At 41.1% G+C, this 17,661-nt stretch overlaps 3 protein-coding genes across 3 annotated transcripts in view; 2 read left to right on the top strand and 1 right to left on the bottom strand.

The window, feature by feature from the left end:
* Positions 1 to 17,346, bottom strand: part of LOC140231767 (centrosomal protein of 131 kDa-like) — a 34,115-nt gene extending 16,769 nt beyond the window's left edge. The window contains exons 1-6 of the mRNA XM_072311918.1: positions 17,240 to 17,346; positions 10,993 to 11,255; positions 9,793 to 9,865; positions 3,601 to 3,685; positions 2,927 to 3,029; positions 1,268 to 1,987 (exon numbers count right to left, since the gene is read on the bottom strand). Coding sequence (XP_072168019.1) covers positions 1,268 to 1,987; positions 2,927 to 3,029; positions 3,601 to 3,685; positions 9,793 to 9,865; positions 10,993 to 11,232 — 1,221 coding nt within the window. The 5' untranslated portion in view covers positions 11,233 to 11,255; positions 17,240 to 17,346. The remainder of the gene's footprint in view (positions 1 to 1,267; positions 1,988 to 2,926; positions 3,030 to 3,600; positions 3,686 to 9,792; positions 9,866 to 10,992; positions 11,256 to 17,239) is intronic.
* Positions 4,042 to 5,166, top strand: LOC140231679 (uncharacterized). The gene has a single exon (XM_072311833.1). It carries the CDS (start codon positions 4,042 to 4,044, stop codon positions 5,164 to 5,166), a length of 1,125 nt encoding a protein of 374 aa, XP_072167934.1.
* LOC140231678 (uncharacterized) lies at positions 6,261 to 8,002 on the top strand. Its single transcript, XM_072311832.1, has 2 exons — positions 6,261 to 6,266; positions 6,842 to 8,002. Exons 1-2 carry the CDS (start codon positions 6,261 to 6,263, stop codon positions 8,000 to 8,002), a joined length of 1,167 nt encoding a protein of 388 aa, XP_072167933.1.
* Positions 17,347 to 17,661: the final 315 nt, after the last annotated feature.

The following is a 17,661-nucleotide window of genomic DNA, read 5'->3' as shown; positions in this document are numbered from 1 at the left end:
TCTGACTTCTTTAAATGAGAGCAACACAAAAAAGTGACTTAAAAATAATCTTGTGTCCATAAATGGCATTCATCGACGCTGCCAAATGAACTAGTGACTTTTTGTGACTAAAACAAACAGATGATAAAACAGTTGGAGGACAAAATACGAGCAACTAGCAATGCTGGGTCAGATATCTGTTTGAATATTGGCCATCCCTGGTAATCAAAACATTTGAATTTCTTGACAGTATCAAATACAACAAACTCACATCTGTTGTCTTCGTGGGCGTTTCAGTTATGATACCACAGCAAAGCCCTTAGTTTGTTATAAGGCATGTAAAATCTGCAAGATCTACACATGCTGTAAACCACAATACCAGTACATTCAAGGTTTCATTCTCATTGCATAGTATACTATGTTGTATTTTCGTAACCTCATTGTCAACCACCAGAGCAGTGCATATTTCCAACTTAACCCTAACTAGGCCGGAGGGGGGGGGGGGGGGGGGGGGGCCTCCGAGGCCCCCCCTCAACGTTCTGCGCGATGTATCGCTAATGCGAAAAGCTATCGCCGCGACGTTTCAGGACTTTTTTCTTTTGAGTCTCCCGCATCTTTTGACACCAAATTTGCAATGCCTGGGTGCGCGGTTCCGAAGTTGCGCATAAATATGTATGTGCATGTCAGACCAAAAATTGCTCAAAAACGTGAATTCGTGTACAATTTCAATGCAAACTGTGCTTACAGGCAAATTTCATAAAAGTATGATTATTTTGGGGTTTTATTGATTAAAATCAATTAATAACATATTTTCTTGATCGGAACAATGTCGCGGACAAGTTTCATCGAAAAAACAATGAAAAACATAAAGTCGAAAAAACAAAGAAATACATAAGAAATTAAAAAAACAATAAAATACTTAAGAAATTTTTTCTGATGGCACAATCTTTTTCTCTTATATTTGCTCAGGACACTAAAAAGAACATTTACACAAAAAATGTGCCCATTTTGAGCTCTGTTTAGTGATTTATACCAAATTGTCTGATTTCATGCATCATTATGCATAAATTAGCATAATTTAGCATAAATAATTGTTTAAAAATTAAACTTTGTGATACTTTAGATTACATCATAGGCAATGTGTGTGCCAATTTTTGTCGCGATCACGCAGTCGACGGGCGGGATCTGGAGGGGGAGCCTGGGAGGCCCCCCCCCCCCCCCCCCGGCTCTATGATCTACCTAAATAGCCCGGCCTAGTTAGGGTTAAAAAGGGAATGGCTATTTATACCTGGATTGCAGCTTGTCTGGCTTGCCTCAGCTTTTCCTCTCGTACCCGTCTCCGGTCCTTATCGCGCTGCTCTTTGGTCCTCTCCAATTCCTGTTCCTTCTGCAGCAGCTCTGACCTCTCCTTGCGCTTCTGACTCAAGATCTTCCTTATTTCATCCTCTCCCTCTTTCTGCCTTCCATCGAGGTGGCCCCTGTACCACTTCTGAATCTTACTGGCAGCCGCATTGACAGACTCGATGTACTCCTCCGCCACGGGGTGGTCCGTCGACGAGTTAGTCCTTGCCAGAGCCTTGGGGGCACTGTAAGTAGTATTGTAGGTTGGTGTTTGCGGAGGTACAGGGCTATGCCTTGCCGCACTTCCAGCGGTCGCAGCGTGGAGCCTCGAATCATCGTTCAAATTGAATTCATTCTTGCCCGTCTTATTGGGGCTGGGGGGCCGGATGTTCTTGTCCGAACCGTCCCGCATCGAGACGGTCCCATTCCTGAGCGCGAGACTGGTGTAGTCCGTCTCCGGCTGGCGGTACGAGTTGCGGGCGATGTGGTTGGAGTCGATGTCCTTTTCCAGCTGCTGTGTGAGGGACTGCAGCGGGGATGACGGCACGGCTGCCTGGTGCTCGTCAGCCACCTCGCCTGCAGCTGATCGCGAGCTGTTCAGGCGATACGAGTCCAGAGTGCTCGTGGTTCTGGCACTGATGGGAATTGCAAAAGCTCGGCCTGGTATCTGAAGAATGCAAACAAGGAGACTTCATCACCACAGGGAGTCACCTGTATAATGAATTCTTATACATGGCTTGCAAACAGTATTTAACAGTAATGTTGCAGGAGATGACATTCAAAAACTCCAATTCATGTGAAACTTGCTATCACCCTTATCATCATTATGAATATGATCATCACTGTTATTTCTTCATTATTATCATGATTATCCCCACCGCCAGATATACTTCATTATCAATATTCACTAAATGTACAACATGAAAATACAGCAAATATTAGAATCACTAATTGATGACCTCTGTCGTCGATGGGTAGATCTCTAACCAGGCCTTCAGGACAGCAATCTCCACATCAGACAAAGTCATCATGTTTTCTTCCTTTCCAGGTAATCCCACTTTATACAAAAAATACAAATACTGCTAATTACAAGAAACAGAAACAGAAGTACCATGCTGAATGAGCTTCAAGAGCCTACACTCCACAGCTGACATCGACAGTCGGCTAGCAATGGTCTACAAGATATAGTTCGACCTACGCTGTAGTTGATATTGATTGGAAGGACCACCTCACACCACTGACATCAAACACCAGAGGCCATGCTAGCCAATTCTGGATCCCACACTCCAGCTAACAAGTTTTCTCTTCATCCTTCTTTCCCTGCACCTGCTGCAGGGAAACGAACAACCTTAAGAAGGATCCTGCAATCTTCCCACCACTCAATGTCTTTAACAAGGCATTGAGGGAAGCCCTCATCTAGCATTCAGTCATGCCAATAATTTTTAGCAGCACTTCATACGTGCATAGTAGTGCACAACATATTTTTCATTCTATGTAAACAATGATTAGTCTGTTAGTGCTACGACGGCATGCACACCACTCTGCAGTGCGCTGATCTTCAACTATCATGAAGGATGCACTTCTACAGAAGAGAAGAAGAACTCACGGTTTCCTGAGTTTTCTTCTGTGTTTTCCTCGACTTTCCTTCAGATCTGTTCTTGATGACTGGTTGATGATCAGTGTCAAACAGAGCCAGGAAGTCAGAGGAGCTATTCAAATCAGATCACACACACTGGATTTAGTAGACAGAAATACATTGTTTTCTCTTCTACAGAAGTATGCAGTTACACTGAGTCAACTTATTATCATTTTCAATTGCTAGGTTTATACCCGAAGAGTTATATATTTTTGGTAGTAAAGCAATTACTTTAGAACCTGAATGATACAAGTGGATGATTGTTCATAGAAAATTGAGCTTTAAGGATATTTAACCACTTGATTTTGTGTCCTGAATACACAAGGTAATTTTGATGAAAAGATGATAGTATAAAACCTTTAACTAAAATGATTATAGTAACCTTCTAATTTGAATGAATACATGACAAGATCATTTTGATTAAAAAAAAAAGATGAGGGTATGAAACCTTGAAATCAAATGATTACAGTAAACTTCTAATTGAAAATGTTTTTTGACATGACAATACTGTGATTAACGACATATACTGCACTGACACACAATTCTGCACTCAACATTCGAGCACAAAATAATTATATGTATGTGTGTGTGTCAGCATGCTTACAAATTATGGCCGCAACAGATAACAGTGTATGTGAGCTTACGGTGGATTTTCCATGGCTTGAAGAACGGAATCTGAGTCATCTGTTGTATTACTGCGAGCTGTCGCCTCTGCATTGTAACTCCCAGCTTCAATGGAGAGGCGTTTTGAAAAGAGTGACAAAGTAAATATGAATAATACTTATGGAACATCATGGGAAAATAAATACCTGTCAATGCATGTGCATCCTTACACATTTGAGTGTTGCTTTCAGTATTCTAAATTCTATCACGTAATACTTCGTACAAGCTTCAGAGGGTTGCATATTCCTCGTGCTTTAGGCAGGAGCTTCACACAGGTGGAAGATTCAAAGTCTATTGTCATGATAATGAGTTTGAGTCTTCGAGTGTATATAAAGGAGGTGGATATTCCACGCCTCTCATCTTTTTCTTGTGTGAACGGCAGGAGGTTACGTCTTCGTCTTATCATACGCAGTTTCTCAACTATGGATATGTCGGAAGTCGGGGGACAGTCGACGGGCCCAGTCCCGTCCACAGCTGCTGTGCCGTCGATGGCGGATTTCGAACTGTTAAAAACGCAGTTAGCAGCTTTAATGGACAACCAACCATCTGACGCTCAACATCCCGCCGGGCAGCATGCGAAGCATGTGCCCCAAACTGCCGGCGGGCATCCTCGGCGTAGCCGTGATGATGAAGATGACTTGTTAAGCATCTTTGCGGAAGAGTCTGTTGTATCAGGCGTGTCGTCCCCCAGCCGTCAGGTCAGCTATGACCCAGAAGCGGACCTTGAGATTTTCTCCACCGCACAAGTGAACAAAAACACTGGCTTTGACTCTGACGACGAATTATATGGTCATGGCCCCGAGGTGCTTGGAAAGCCCGTTTTCGACGCACTATCTACCCGGCTAACAAAAGCCGTGACCATGCCGCCAAAGACTGAGTGTCTTGAAAAACTGGATAAGCAATATCTAACGCCTGCAAACGCCCCGGCGCTGTGCGCCCCCCGTGTCGATGAACAGCTATGGGCGTCCATTCCTACCAAAGCTAGAGCGGCCGACTCTCGAGCCCAAAAACTTCAAAAAGCCGTAGTACGGGGAATGATCCCTTACGCCCATATCCTGGCAGAACTTCATGATGCCGCCGACGACAAGAGGGCAGTTGATGTGAGCCGCGTCAAACGATTGGCGCTGGATGGGATAACGCTGGCGGGACATGCCACGTATGAAATCTCGATGAAGCGCCGAGAAGATTTAAAGCCATCTTTCAACCCAAAGTATCGGGGAATTTGCAGCCGAACCGTGCCAGTGGGTCAGACACTTTTCGGTGGTGACCTTTCGGCGACATTGAAATCAGTGGGAGATACCTATTTGGTGGGGCAGAAGATCGCCCCGTCAGTAGGAAGATACCGCCGCCGTTTCGGCAACCTCACGAGTGGCAGACGTCCGGCGTTTCGCCCGTATGACAACTACCGCGATACGCGGTCAGGCAACCGTCACGGACCTCCACAGAGATCGTTCCGGCATGCCACGATCTCTCGTCCTCCCCCTCCGAGGTTTCGGGAGACTGCTGGCCAGCAGCGAAATGCCCGTGACGACTCTTCAAAAAACTAGTAAGTTCAAAACATCAACAATTCCAGGCAGGAAGACTCAGGTTCTTCAGACACGCTTGGTCGGCTATAACATCCAATCGGTGGATAATTGATGCTATCACTGGCTACAAAATCAATTTTGATTCTACTCCCAAACAATCACGAAACTCCCTTTCCTTTCCTTTCTCCCACGAGGAGAAAGCTGCCATCGAAAAAGAAGTCAATTTGCTTTGCCAGAAAGGTGCAATTAGCGAAATTGCTAAGGGAGATGTTGCCTTCTTATCCACTATATTCACAGTTCCTAAAAAATCAGGAGATCTCCGACCAATTATCAATCTGAAGAACCTGAACGCCTTTGTAAAACATGAACATTTTAAAATGGAAACGTTCAGAGATGTTAAGGAACTGTTATCGCCATTCGATTATTTAACGACAATTGATTTGAAAGACGCTTATTTCACAATTCCAATGGCTGATGAGCATCGAAAGTTTCTATGTTTTTCGTGGAGTGGAAAATTCTACTGTTTTAATTGTTTACCTTTCGGCCTATGCTCGGCCCCACGTGTTTTTACTAAAGTCATGAAACCTGTCATTTCGTCCCTTCGATGTAAGGGAATTCGTGCAGTTATTTATTTGGATGACATTCTCATTTTTGCACGTTCCCAAGAAGAGAGCACACAAAATACTACATGTGCCGTCGAATTGTTGACAAACTTAGGGTTCCTAGTCAACTTCGAGAAGTCAAGTACTACGCCAAAGACGGCTTTGATTTATTTGGGTCTTCAGTTAAATTCGGTTGAAATGACAGTTAGTCTACCTCTCGAAAAAGTGGTGAAATTAAAGAGTTGCGGTCGAATTCTGTTATCATCAAACCGAGTTACTATCAGGGACCTGGCAAAGTTTATTGGTTTGATTATTTCCACTTTTGATGCGATCCCTACGGGGCGGCTGCATTTTCGCACATTAGAATGGTTCAAGACAAAGGAGCTTAGAAAATCAAACGAAAATTTCAACACTCATGTCCAGCTGGGGAAAAAGGAGCTCCGGGAGATAGTCTGGTGGGTTTCTCAGCCTATTGAAAGTTTTCAGACATGCTTAGTTTTGCCCGACATATCCATGACAGTGAGCACTGATGCAAGTAATTCAGGCTGGGGAGCCTTTTGTGAGAATGATGGCTCCTTTGTTCAAGCTAGGTGGTCGCAAGACGAATCACTTTTGCATATTAATGAGCTTGAACTCCTCGCAGCATATCGAGGAATCCAAGCGCTCTGTGATGTAACTACCAATACACACATTCACGTGAAATCGGATAGTAACACAACAGTGGTTTACGTGAACAAGATGGGAGGAAATACCCCAAATCTAGACTGCATCGCAAGGGAAATTTGGTCGTGGTGCCTTAGTAGGAATGTTTGGCTCTCGGCCTCTTACATACCAGGCATTCATAACATCGAGGCCGACACTCTGTCTCGAAAGGACATGAACAAAGAACTTAGCCTTCGATCACATATTTTTGCGATGGTTCTGTCTAGGTCATTTACACCTGATGTTGATTTGTTCGCTACTAGACACAATGCCAAATTGCAGATGTTCGTGTCATGGAAACACGATCCACTTTCATGCGCTGTTAACGCATTTTCTTTATCATGGAGTTCGCTAACCCCATATCTATTTCCACCTATTTGCATTCTCTCTAGAGTCCTGCACAAGTTACATCAGGACAGCTGCCAGATGGCGCTGCTCATCGCTCCATTGTGGAGAGCCCAGCCCTGGTACCCCATCCTCCTCGAGTCATTAATAGCCCCGCCCATTCTCCTCCCACGGGGGTGTCTAGAGCCCCTCCCCACGACGTTGCCAGACATCAGGCTAGTCGCCTGGACCATCTCGGCGAACAGTGGGAAGCAGAAGGTTTTTCGGAGGACGCTAGACGTCTTCTCTCCCGCTCATGGAGGGAAAATACCAACAAACAGTACGAGTCTGCTTGGTCCCAGTGGCTTCATTGGTGTAATAGACGATCGTTTGATCCGTTTAACCCAACTATAGTTCATGTTGTTAATTTTTTGTCTTCCCAAAGTTTGGGGAAGAGCTATTCTACAGTGAACTGTTATCGTTCAGCGCTATCATCTGCGCTACCACCTATTAATGGTTATTCTGTTGGAAAGCATCCGCTTATCATACGATTGATGAAGGGAATATTTAATGAGAAACCTCCGAAACCGAGGTACACGAGCACTTGGGAAGTTTCCAAGGTTTTGGACTATTTAAGTTCCTTAGATGTTAATGAAAATCTCGATTTACTCCTGTTGAGTGAAAAGCTTATTTCTCTTACTGCTCTTGTTTCAGCTCAAAGAGTACAAACGTTAGGTTTTCTTGATACATCGTACATGACTGTAAATGATGAATGTGCAAGTTTTCAAATTATGGGTTTGTTAAAGACAACGTCACCCAAGGCGAAGATCGCTTCCCAGTCGGTTGAATTACCAGCTTACACTCCAAATGAAAAAATTTGTGTTTTGTCTACTCTAAAGGAATATCTCAAACGAACGGAAGTGGCTCGTCAGGCTAATAAGGAGACAAAGCTTTTTCTTTCGACGAGGAAACCACACAACAAGGCGTCGAACGCCACAATAGCAAGATGGTTAAAGAACGTTCTAGTCAAAGCAAAAATAGATGCATCAATTTTCTCGGCCCACAGCTATCGTAGTGCGGCCAGTTCAGCTGCCTTTTGCCACGGTGTTTCGATCCATGAAATAATGGCTAGAGCAAACTGGTCAAACTCCAGAACCTTTAGGGAATTCTACTTTAAGCCTTCTACAGAACAAAATTTTGCGTCCAGTATCCTAAATCTTGGGACCTAGACGATCGTGAATGACTTTTGTGTATAAACTTGAATGTGGCGATATGTGTTCTGTTCAACATTGTATACAAGTGCCTTTATGTATAACCTCTGACATTATATACAGCGACTTAATGTTATTACCAAGATTATTGTAACAGCCTTGTATTGCCGCATTGCTATCCAACTTGTCAACTGATGTTATTATTTTTGGTCGTGGTTCTCATTGAACGAAAGTGCGAGTATTAAAACTGCTCAGAAATACACATGAATGCTACTTCGCCAGCTGTGTTTTCTTTCATAGTTGCCATCTGTACTGTATGACATACAAAACAGTTCCCGTGATGCTCTTTGAATTGTTATGCAACCCTCTGAAGCTTGTACGAAGTATTACGTGATAGAATTCCTAAATTATGCGAATAAATGAAGTATAATTGGAATTCTATCAGTAATAATGAAGTACAAGATGAGGAGGGTCCCGCCCACACGCTGCATACACACAGCATTGATAACAACAGGTCTTATTCCCTCCCCTTGTTCCGCACGGAAACTGTTTTATCATTCGGTTGAGATTGTGATTGATGAGTGATAATGGCATATAAACGCAAGGCCCCTTTAGGGCGAACATAATACAAAGTGTATGTGCCTGTTTAATTGAATGACTGTGGTGTCTTTGTTTTTCACGTACGTAGTCGTGATGTTGGAAAGGTCCTTTGTTCACACTTCGAAAGATGAGAGGCGTGGAATATCCACCTCCTTTATATACACTCGAAGACTCAAACTCATTATCATGACAATAGACTTTGAATCTTCCACCTGTGTGAAGCTCCTGCCTAAAGCACGAGGAATATGCAACCCTCCTCATCTTGTACTTCATTATTACTGATAGAATTCCAATTATACTTCATTTATTCGCATAATTTAGGAATTATCATTCATCTCTGCTTTTCTACACCAAAGAGAAGGTGACATCGAAGGAGATTAGCATAAACAACATCACTTTGATATTTACTTAACATTTCTTGTTTGGGACTGCTCAACTGCTTTTTTTACATGTGTGCATTGAACAAAAGATGAAGTACAGTCAGATCTACGTAAGGAGTTGATTCTTTGTATTTTATCATATGTAAGAATGTGAAGCCTTTGTTTTACAATACATGTACTGTATGCGAGGCAGAATCATGAGATAAAAGTTGCTTTCAAAACAGGGTGCTCCCATGTGACTTTCTTGTACCAAAAGTGTACACACAAGTAACATTATACTGCAGTCACACAAGAAGAAAAGCATTTTACCATAAACAAAGCATGTTATATCACATTTCAATATGGCAAACTGAAGAGAGTTTAGGCGGTCAGTCGAATAATTCAACTGACATCTTAAAGTTTCTGAAGATTTGTTGGGTACTGAAATTTTTGGATCTGCCATTTTGAATTCCATTCCCTTCTTTCAGTGACACTTTTTTGTTGTTGTCGTTGTTGTTGTTAGGGTTAAATCTCTTTTAGAGGACATATATACTAAAATTGTTACTTATGCAAAATTTTCTCTCAGCTGAGGGAAAAACAAAGAATAAAAACAATTTTTACTCCCCTGTTGACTAGGAGTCTTATCTCTGACAAAGCCAATGTAGTGCAATTCAGTCCTAACTGCTTCAGCAAATCAAAATTTTGTAATAATGTGGTCCAGTCCTTTACACATCCCTTGAACTACAAGATGCTTGATTCATCAGTGCCCATTCAAGGATTTTGCTATCTTTTTATACTGGATAAGATTTTAACACTGAGAGAACTAAGCAAGATTTGGTTTGTTCTCACCTCTTTTGTGTCTGGAGTCAGAACTGCCAATACCGGAACTACTTGAACTTCTTGTTAGGCCATTTACAGTGCTCTACAGTAACAAAATGAGAAAAGAGTGACACACACATATAAAAAACACACATGCACACCCAAAACACAACATAAACACACACAATGTGGAGTGCTTACTCTAGACAATAAATGTGAAACAAACAAAAAAGAATCAAACACTGACACAAACTCTGAGTTAAAATTGCATCACTGTAAATACATGTAATTTTTTAGTACAATGTACATTGTCAAAAGCCCAGAATATGTCATATGTAATTTGGCACTTGGTGTACCCAAGGTCTCATAACAGTATATCTTGACAATTTTTGTTTTAAATTAACAAACTGATTTATAAAATTATAAATGTGTTAGTGGTCCTGCCTATATGTTTGACTTCTTGAACCATATCATATTGGATGAGGCAAACATGTTATAGCTGAAACATCATTTTGTTGACAAGCATGTTATCATAATGAGCTGTTTACACTGGGGGGTATTTCACAAAGAATTTAAGTCGAAAGATTGACTAAATAATATGGTATGCTGTGTGTGTCTTCAATGTTGCTCAACTTTCTAATGAAATGAAGATTTTCGAGACATTTGTCATGTAGCCATTGAAAATACATAAGATAAATAACATTAAAAACAATGAAATTATTCTGATAACATTCATGATAATTTGAAGTGTGTGATGATTAAGCTAGTGAAATTGAACAGGGAAACAAGTGGCATACCATAACTTTTAGTTTTAGTCAATCTTAGATTAAGTTTGACTTCATGAAACACCCCCTGGATTGATTAGTCTGTAAAATCAAGACTTTTTGTCAGTATGAACATTCTGATCAAAAATAAATACAATACAGAGATTCAAGATGACTGAATTCACAAATGAAGACATATGTTTCAACTTGTCTAATGGCACAGATTCAAGATAGCCTACGGCATAAGCAAGATAGCCTACGGCATAAGTAAGATCTGAATATCACAATTCTTGGTAGTGATCTCAGAGCGTGATCTGAGTGCATGTGCATCCAAAATCAGGGCAGGTTTGTCCCCCGAGCTATACCATAATGCATCTAAAATGCTGCTCTGCGCACGGCACCTAGGTATTGGCGATACCGAGAATTGACTTGAATTTAAAGCCAGAGAGGGGGTTCAGTCTCTCACCTTGCTGTTTGTAGGCTTCGACCTGACATTTGCCCCAAGTTCTCCCCTCCCGGGAGACCTCCCCCTGGCGGTGGACCTGCCCGAATTCGGCCTGCTGCTGCCGGCTGTGCTGGGTCTACCCGTGGTGGGCCGACTGCTCCCTGGTCTGCCCGGCGTGGTGCCTCCGCTGGCCCCAGTCTTCTTCATAGAGGAGATCTGTGAGCCGCTAAGACTGAGACTCAGTTGTCTGGACTGAGACATGGCTGACAGTGTGAGTCAGTCACCTACATATGGGAGACAGAAATAGATAGAGAGAAAATTTATTTGATGCTCACTGTGGTCAAGAAGGAGTCCCTTAGAAGAGATTGGTAGTAAACTGCCACATTTAAGAAAAGTAGACATAGTGACTGCATGCAAATATGCAAATTTAATGATGAATATTTATCATCAACAAAATTGTATGCAAGCGAACACAGATTTTTATCTTTTTTTTAATACATACATTCGACAGAACCAAGAAGTATCACCTGCTAGCTAGTACATGTAGGCCATCCCTCCCTCAAGAATACATGTGTAAATAAACGAGAAGCTCATAACAATACTCAGGGATCTCGCCAGCGTATATCACCCTTGTCGGCCCCGACAAGCGTGCGGTTTGAAGAAGCAATTGCCGACAAGGGTAAAACTTGCCGACAAGGGTAACACCACGCGTGAACTTGCCGACAAGGGTAACTTGCTTGACGAGCTAAGTTCGGACCAATTTCTCGCCTTTTTCAGTCTTTATTATCTGGCTAGAAAAGAAGCTAGATGTTGAAAGCAGCAGCAGTTTACATACTTATACAAGCGCAAAAATTTATCTATCTACGCAGTCACCGCACCGATCACAACAACGCGGCTCAACAGAGCGACGTACTAGCTGATACACACCACATCACACACATGCTCACTCGCATGCGCTCTGATTTGGGATCCACACACACATGCACAAGCACCCAGCCGGCCACTTACAGCTGCCTGCGTGTACAACGGTACAGTGTATTGTGAGAGCAGGGAGGTGTAGTGAGAGGGAGAGAGAGGACGGAAAGAGAGGGTCGGAGGCCGAAGGAGGCTGAGGAAGGCTGACACGTGCTCGCTTGTTGTCACGCTTGTTGTCGGGTTACGCAAAAACAAACGATATGAAATGCATGCCCCCCTCCGCCAAAGGTTGTATTTTTTTTTTTTTTTTTTTTGGCTGCTTTGGTTTGTTTGTTAGTTTGTCTGCCTGTCTGTCTCTCTATTCGCAAAATAAGTCAAAATTTGGGAACAGATTAGGATGAAATTTTCAGAAACAGTTACAGTTGGTTGGTAAAATGGCGCAAGGAACAGATGATTAAATTTTGATAGTGAGCAGGATTTATAATACCATCGAAATTCACCGCCAGGATCCAGGATTTTTAGACTTTGTTTCGTATATTTGAAAGGATTCGTATCAATTCTTTAGGAAGCTGGCCATCGGCAATGAAGCAAAATTAGATGCGTTCAAAGCATTGCCGCAGAGAGAAAATTAACTCCATTTTTCGTTTGAAAAAAAGAAAAGAAAAAAGAACGTGCGATGGAGTAAGCAAATGCAAATTGTTATTTAGGTTTTGGTAGTTTCAGTGGGTTATTATTATTATTTTTTTTTTATCTAAAAAGCCATGCTTTCCATTTTAGCCTTTTCAATTTCCATAGATTTGTAAACGTCATTCGTGAATATTCCATTTTCCTTCTCCGGGCCGAAATTTATAGTAATTCTGTCATGATGGTCTTTCAAGTTCAACGTACGTAATGCTCCACGTGCTTCTGGGTTGGTTTGTTAAAAGGTGGGTTAGGGGGCCTTCATGGGCAGAAAATAAATGGCTGATCATTCATCAATATTCCCAGTTGGTTTACATGCTATGTACACGCTGTTTACGACTACTGAAGCAAGGTGGCAGTACGCGCGACATTCTTTATCTGACACCTGGCTTTCGTGGAAATTTCGTGGAAATTTCCACAAGCCATGATATCAAGTTTCCCCACTGCTTGAGGTCGTACTTTTTTTTTTATTCTTCATTACGAACATCAATTTTTTCAACTTGAAAAGTGTAGATAATTTGCTTCGAGGACGTGTTTCTTTCTTTTTTTTTCATTGCAGCGTCGGTAACATTTTGTTTTGTTCATCGTCCGTGCATGGCAGGGGTTCATGGGAGGAGAACGATAAGAATGACTGGGGAGAAAATAAACTGAAAGAAGGAAGCATCTTTTGAGCGAGCTGTCTTTGTTTTTCTCTACACCAGCATCAGTTATCGCCACCAAGGTTCATTTTTTTTTCGTTACTCCGACAGATTAATGATAAAATGATGCTAGATTCTTTATTCTGAAGGTTCGTTAATCCAAAAATGATTAAGAAAAAATGTCCGTTCATTTCACGACGAAATCAGTTTTGTTATTTCGAACGTTCTGCCAGTGAAATTTCGGAATAAAACGACGGCACAGAACAGCGTGTTTTCGTACTCTAAGGGTCTGTTATTCCGACAGAAGTAGTTATGATGAAATAATAAATTGTAGATTCTTTATTCTGAAGGTTCGTTAACCGAAAATTGAATAAAGAAAAATGTCCGTAAATTTCAAAACGAAATCAGTGCGTCATTTCAAACGTTTTGCCAGTGAAATTTTGGAATAAAACGACTGCCCCCAAACAGTTGCAATTTTCTTACTCTCAGGGTTCGTTACTCCGACAGATTAATGAAATACTAATGCTAGATTCCTTCTTCTGAAGGTCCGTTAATTAAAAAAAAAATGATTAAGAAAAAATGTCCGTTCATTTCACAACAAAATCAGTGTTGTTATTTCGAACGTTTCTGTCAGTGAAATTTCGGAATAAAACGACGGCACAAAACATCGTGTTTTCGTACTCTATAAGGGTCTGTTATTCCGACAGAAGTAGTAAAGATGACATAATAAATTGTAGATTCTTTATTCTGAAGGTTCGTTAACCGAAAATTGAATAAAGAAAAATGTCCGTAAATTTCAAAACGAAATCAGTGCGTTATTTCGAACGTTTTGCCAGTGAAATTTGGAATAAAACAACTGCCCAAAAAAACAGTTGCACTTTTCTTACTCTTAGGGTTCGCTACTCCGACAGATTAATGATAAAACAATGCTATATTCCTTATTCTGAAGGTTCGTTAATCCAAAAATGATTTTAAAAAATGTCCGTTCATTTCACAACGAAATCAGTTTTGTTATTTCGAACGTTTCCGTCAGTAAAATTTCAGAATAAAACGACGGCCCCAAAACTGTTAGTTTTCTTTTACTCTGAAGGTTCGTTACTGCGAAAGAATAACGATAATACTTTAGATTCTTAATTCTGAACGATCGTTAATCGGAAAACGATAAAGAAGAAATGAAAACGGTTATAGTTTTCTTACCCTCAGGGTTCGTTACTCCGACAGAATAATGGCAAAATAATACTCTACATTGTTAATTCTGAATGATCGTTAATAGAAAAATTATAAAGGAGAAAATATTCGTTTATATCCAAACAAAATCAGTTTTGTTATTTCGAATGTTCTGCCAGTATAATTTCGGAATACAACAACGGCCCCAAAACGGTGTTTTCTTATTCTGAACGTTTTTTTATTCTGAAACAATAACGATGATAGATGATAGATTCCTTTCTGAAGGTTCGTTGATCGGAAAATAAAAAAAAAAAAAAAAAATGCTTGTTAATCTTCGAACGAAATCAGTTTTATTTTGAACATTCATCTGTAGTACCGACCTTTGGTGTTGTTGTTGTTTTCGATTACAAACCTTCGAAGTACTCAGTAATGAATCGTTTCATTTTATGATTAAACAAACCTTCGGAATAATGACCATCATTACATTTAAAATTGTAGGATATCTCTTTGATGTCACGGCCAAACTACCGCAGTATACCCAGACAGGAAAGTGCAACGATGTCCCGAAAGTTCTCGATCGCTTCTCGCGCATCTGCATGCAATAGGCCTACCACGTGGTCGAGCAGACGGCGAGAAAGCAACACGGCGCGCGTTGTTGCGATGCAGAGGCGGCTAATTATTGCAACAGTGAAACAGGAAAGGCCTAAAAGAAATCGGAACCTCCACCATCGGCACCTACTTCTCTTTCATTTACCGGTATTATTTAGGAACTGCCGCTAACATAAGGTATGGAGTTTCTGCATTGTTTCTGTGAGAATATGCCCCTCATAACGTTCATTACATCTCCGTGAGAATGTCGCATTTAGTGGCATTTTAGCGGCGATTTATCTGTGTTGTATTGAGCATTAGCGAAGGCTTCCGCGCTTCGCGCGGGAGGGGGAACCCCCCTCCCGTACCCACCCCCAGAAAAGCGCGCATAAATGCCGACAAGCGTGAAGAAATTCCTGGCGAGAACCCTGATACTCTAATGAATATTGATGCAATCGCTCTTCAAAATAAATGTGCACGTACGCTGGAGATATATGATCTAAAAAAAGAAAGGTTTGCATTAAAAGTTATTGCATGTATAGTACGACAGAGAATTTAATTGAAGCTGAAATTACATATTTGTCCGCAATTAAGGTCTAACCCCGTGGGGTGCTCCACTATCTACACTCTTCGCGTTTGGGCTGCGGTCACACACTGTATGTGAGATCTGGAGGTGAATACAAGTTATATTTTGAAAGGGAAAGTTTTTGTGCAGATACGATGTGCCATGCCACCGATTGTGATTGATGTGGTTGACGTTGCTTACACTGTACAGACATCCACTGCTCCCTTAGCAGGGCTCCATGTAATACAAATTCAGAATTTAATTCCATTAAATTCACCATTTAGTCCATAACATGATAAATCAGTTTGGGTGCTTTTTTTTTCTATGGCAGGCCATCCGAGAAGTACCGACAATAATTTGTCCGAATGGTTGTTACTGAAAAAATAAATCTCAATTAAGTAGGACTAGCAGTGTCTTCATTCTCAGATATCACACCAGCAAAAGTTTGAAGTGCTGCTGAGAGTATAGAGGAGTGTCTACACTGTACAGACTAGTAGGCCTATACTGAAGGATCCAATAGCACATCATCCAATTCCAGCCCAGCAACTTCCCATTGTGTTGTATTGCATCATCAGCATCACATTTAAGTCTTCAAATTGCTTTGATTTGAGCCAGATTATCCCTCAGTCTAGACAACAAATCTGATGATCTGAAATGCATTTAAATTTGATTGATTGCATCTGCCTTCGCTCTGTTTGAAAAAAAAAAAAATACAGATAGGATGTCTAGGCCCAAGCAGGCCCTACCGAGTGTTTAATAATCAATGCGACCCAAGATTAGAACTTATAAAATGTATATACTGTATGTCAGACAGTGAAGGATAAAATTCGTTCAAAAACATTTTGACTGAAAGATTGGTCTGTATCTTGTCATCGTTGATATGTTCTGCGGAGACTGGCCTCCGGCTTCACACGAGAGCAATTATTATTATCATTTTTTCTTTTTTAATGATACGAGACTCCTCCAGACAGATGGATTTTACTGCCCAAGTCACATTATGTTTAAATTTTAATGTGAATTAGACCCCCTAAAAAGCTAAAAGGGCCCCATCGCTAGATGCCTATATTCAGTAATTTAGGTTTAAGAATTTATAACTCTAACGTTAGCCTTCATCAGTAAAAGAGGTGTACCCTTCATCAGTAAAAGAGGTGTAAAATTTTATGTAAGCCCTACATTAGACAATAATTCTACATACAATAGCATATAAACACAAGTTAGAGATTAAATTTATAACTAGCTAAAGTAAGTTTGTAAGACAATTTCAAAATCAAAATCAAATCAAAGAATTTCAGAGAATGAATATGATATTGACAGAGATGAAGAATAAATTTTCCAGGGATCATGATATGATATGCATCATGTAGCTTCGCGTTGCTTGATGTGGACAAGCAAAATTCGCTGCAAAGTTGACAGACAAAGGCAAAGCCATGGATTGAATGCCGAATGGTACTGGGCAACGACCACTGCACTGGATGTCGATGTCGCTCGCATGATTGCAGCCAGCCCTAGCGGGCCCGGAGCCGAAGCCTGCGGGAGTGCCCGCCGAAGCTCTGCAGTGCTGTACATTGCTGAGGGGAACATACAAGCAAACGTGAACACCGACACTTTGACGACGTTAAAAGTGTGCTAATGATACTACTTCTCTCCTACCAGAACATTGTTCTCTTCAAATTGAATATATAAAGTAGAAGAGTTGAGTAAATAAACAACTTACACCATATTAAAGCGAAAATGAGACTTGAGAGGTGAAAATCGCCCACCAAAAGAGTAGAGGTTAGTAAATATGTGGGACTACAGAACCTGTGTGTCACCACTCCATACTACAGCCAGTTGGAAGAGTGACGCTATGCCTTTGCACTGTGAGTGCAGTGTATAGCAGCAGCAAGTGCTACCTGCGACCAAAATATTGAATGAATGCAAGTAGACGATATCAATGCGCCAAGTCACTGTCCTGTATGTGGAGATTCAGATAATAGTCCAGACAACACTTATCATACTTTTTATGCCCAATACCCTCATTTAATACTCAGTGGAACAAAAAGGAAGAATTTGAAGGTAATGTTATGACAAACAATCTTTCCAGTTGTCCAGATTATAATTAACTACATTAATACGCGGACGCACACAAATCTGAAA

Source organism: Diadema setosum, chromosome 8 (genome assembly GCF_964275005.1).
Source record: "Diadema setosum chromosome 8, eeDiaSeto1, whole genome shotgun sequence".
Lineage (NCBI taxonomy): Eukaryota > Metazoa > Echinodermata > Echinoidea > Diadematoida > Diadematidae > Diadema > Diadema setosum.
The sequence above is the reverse complement of the archived record's forward strand: the minus strand, read 5'-3'. Positions and strand labels throughout refer to the sequence as shown.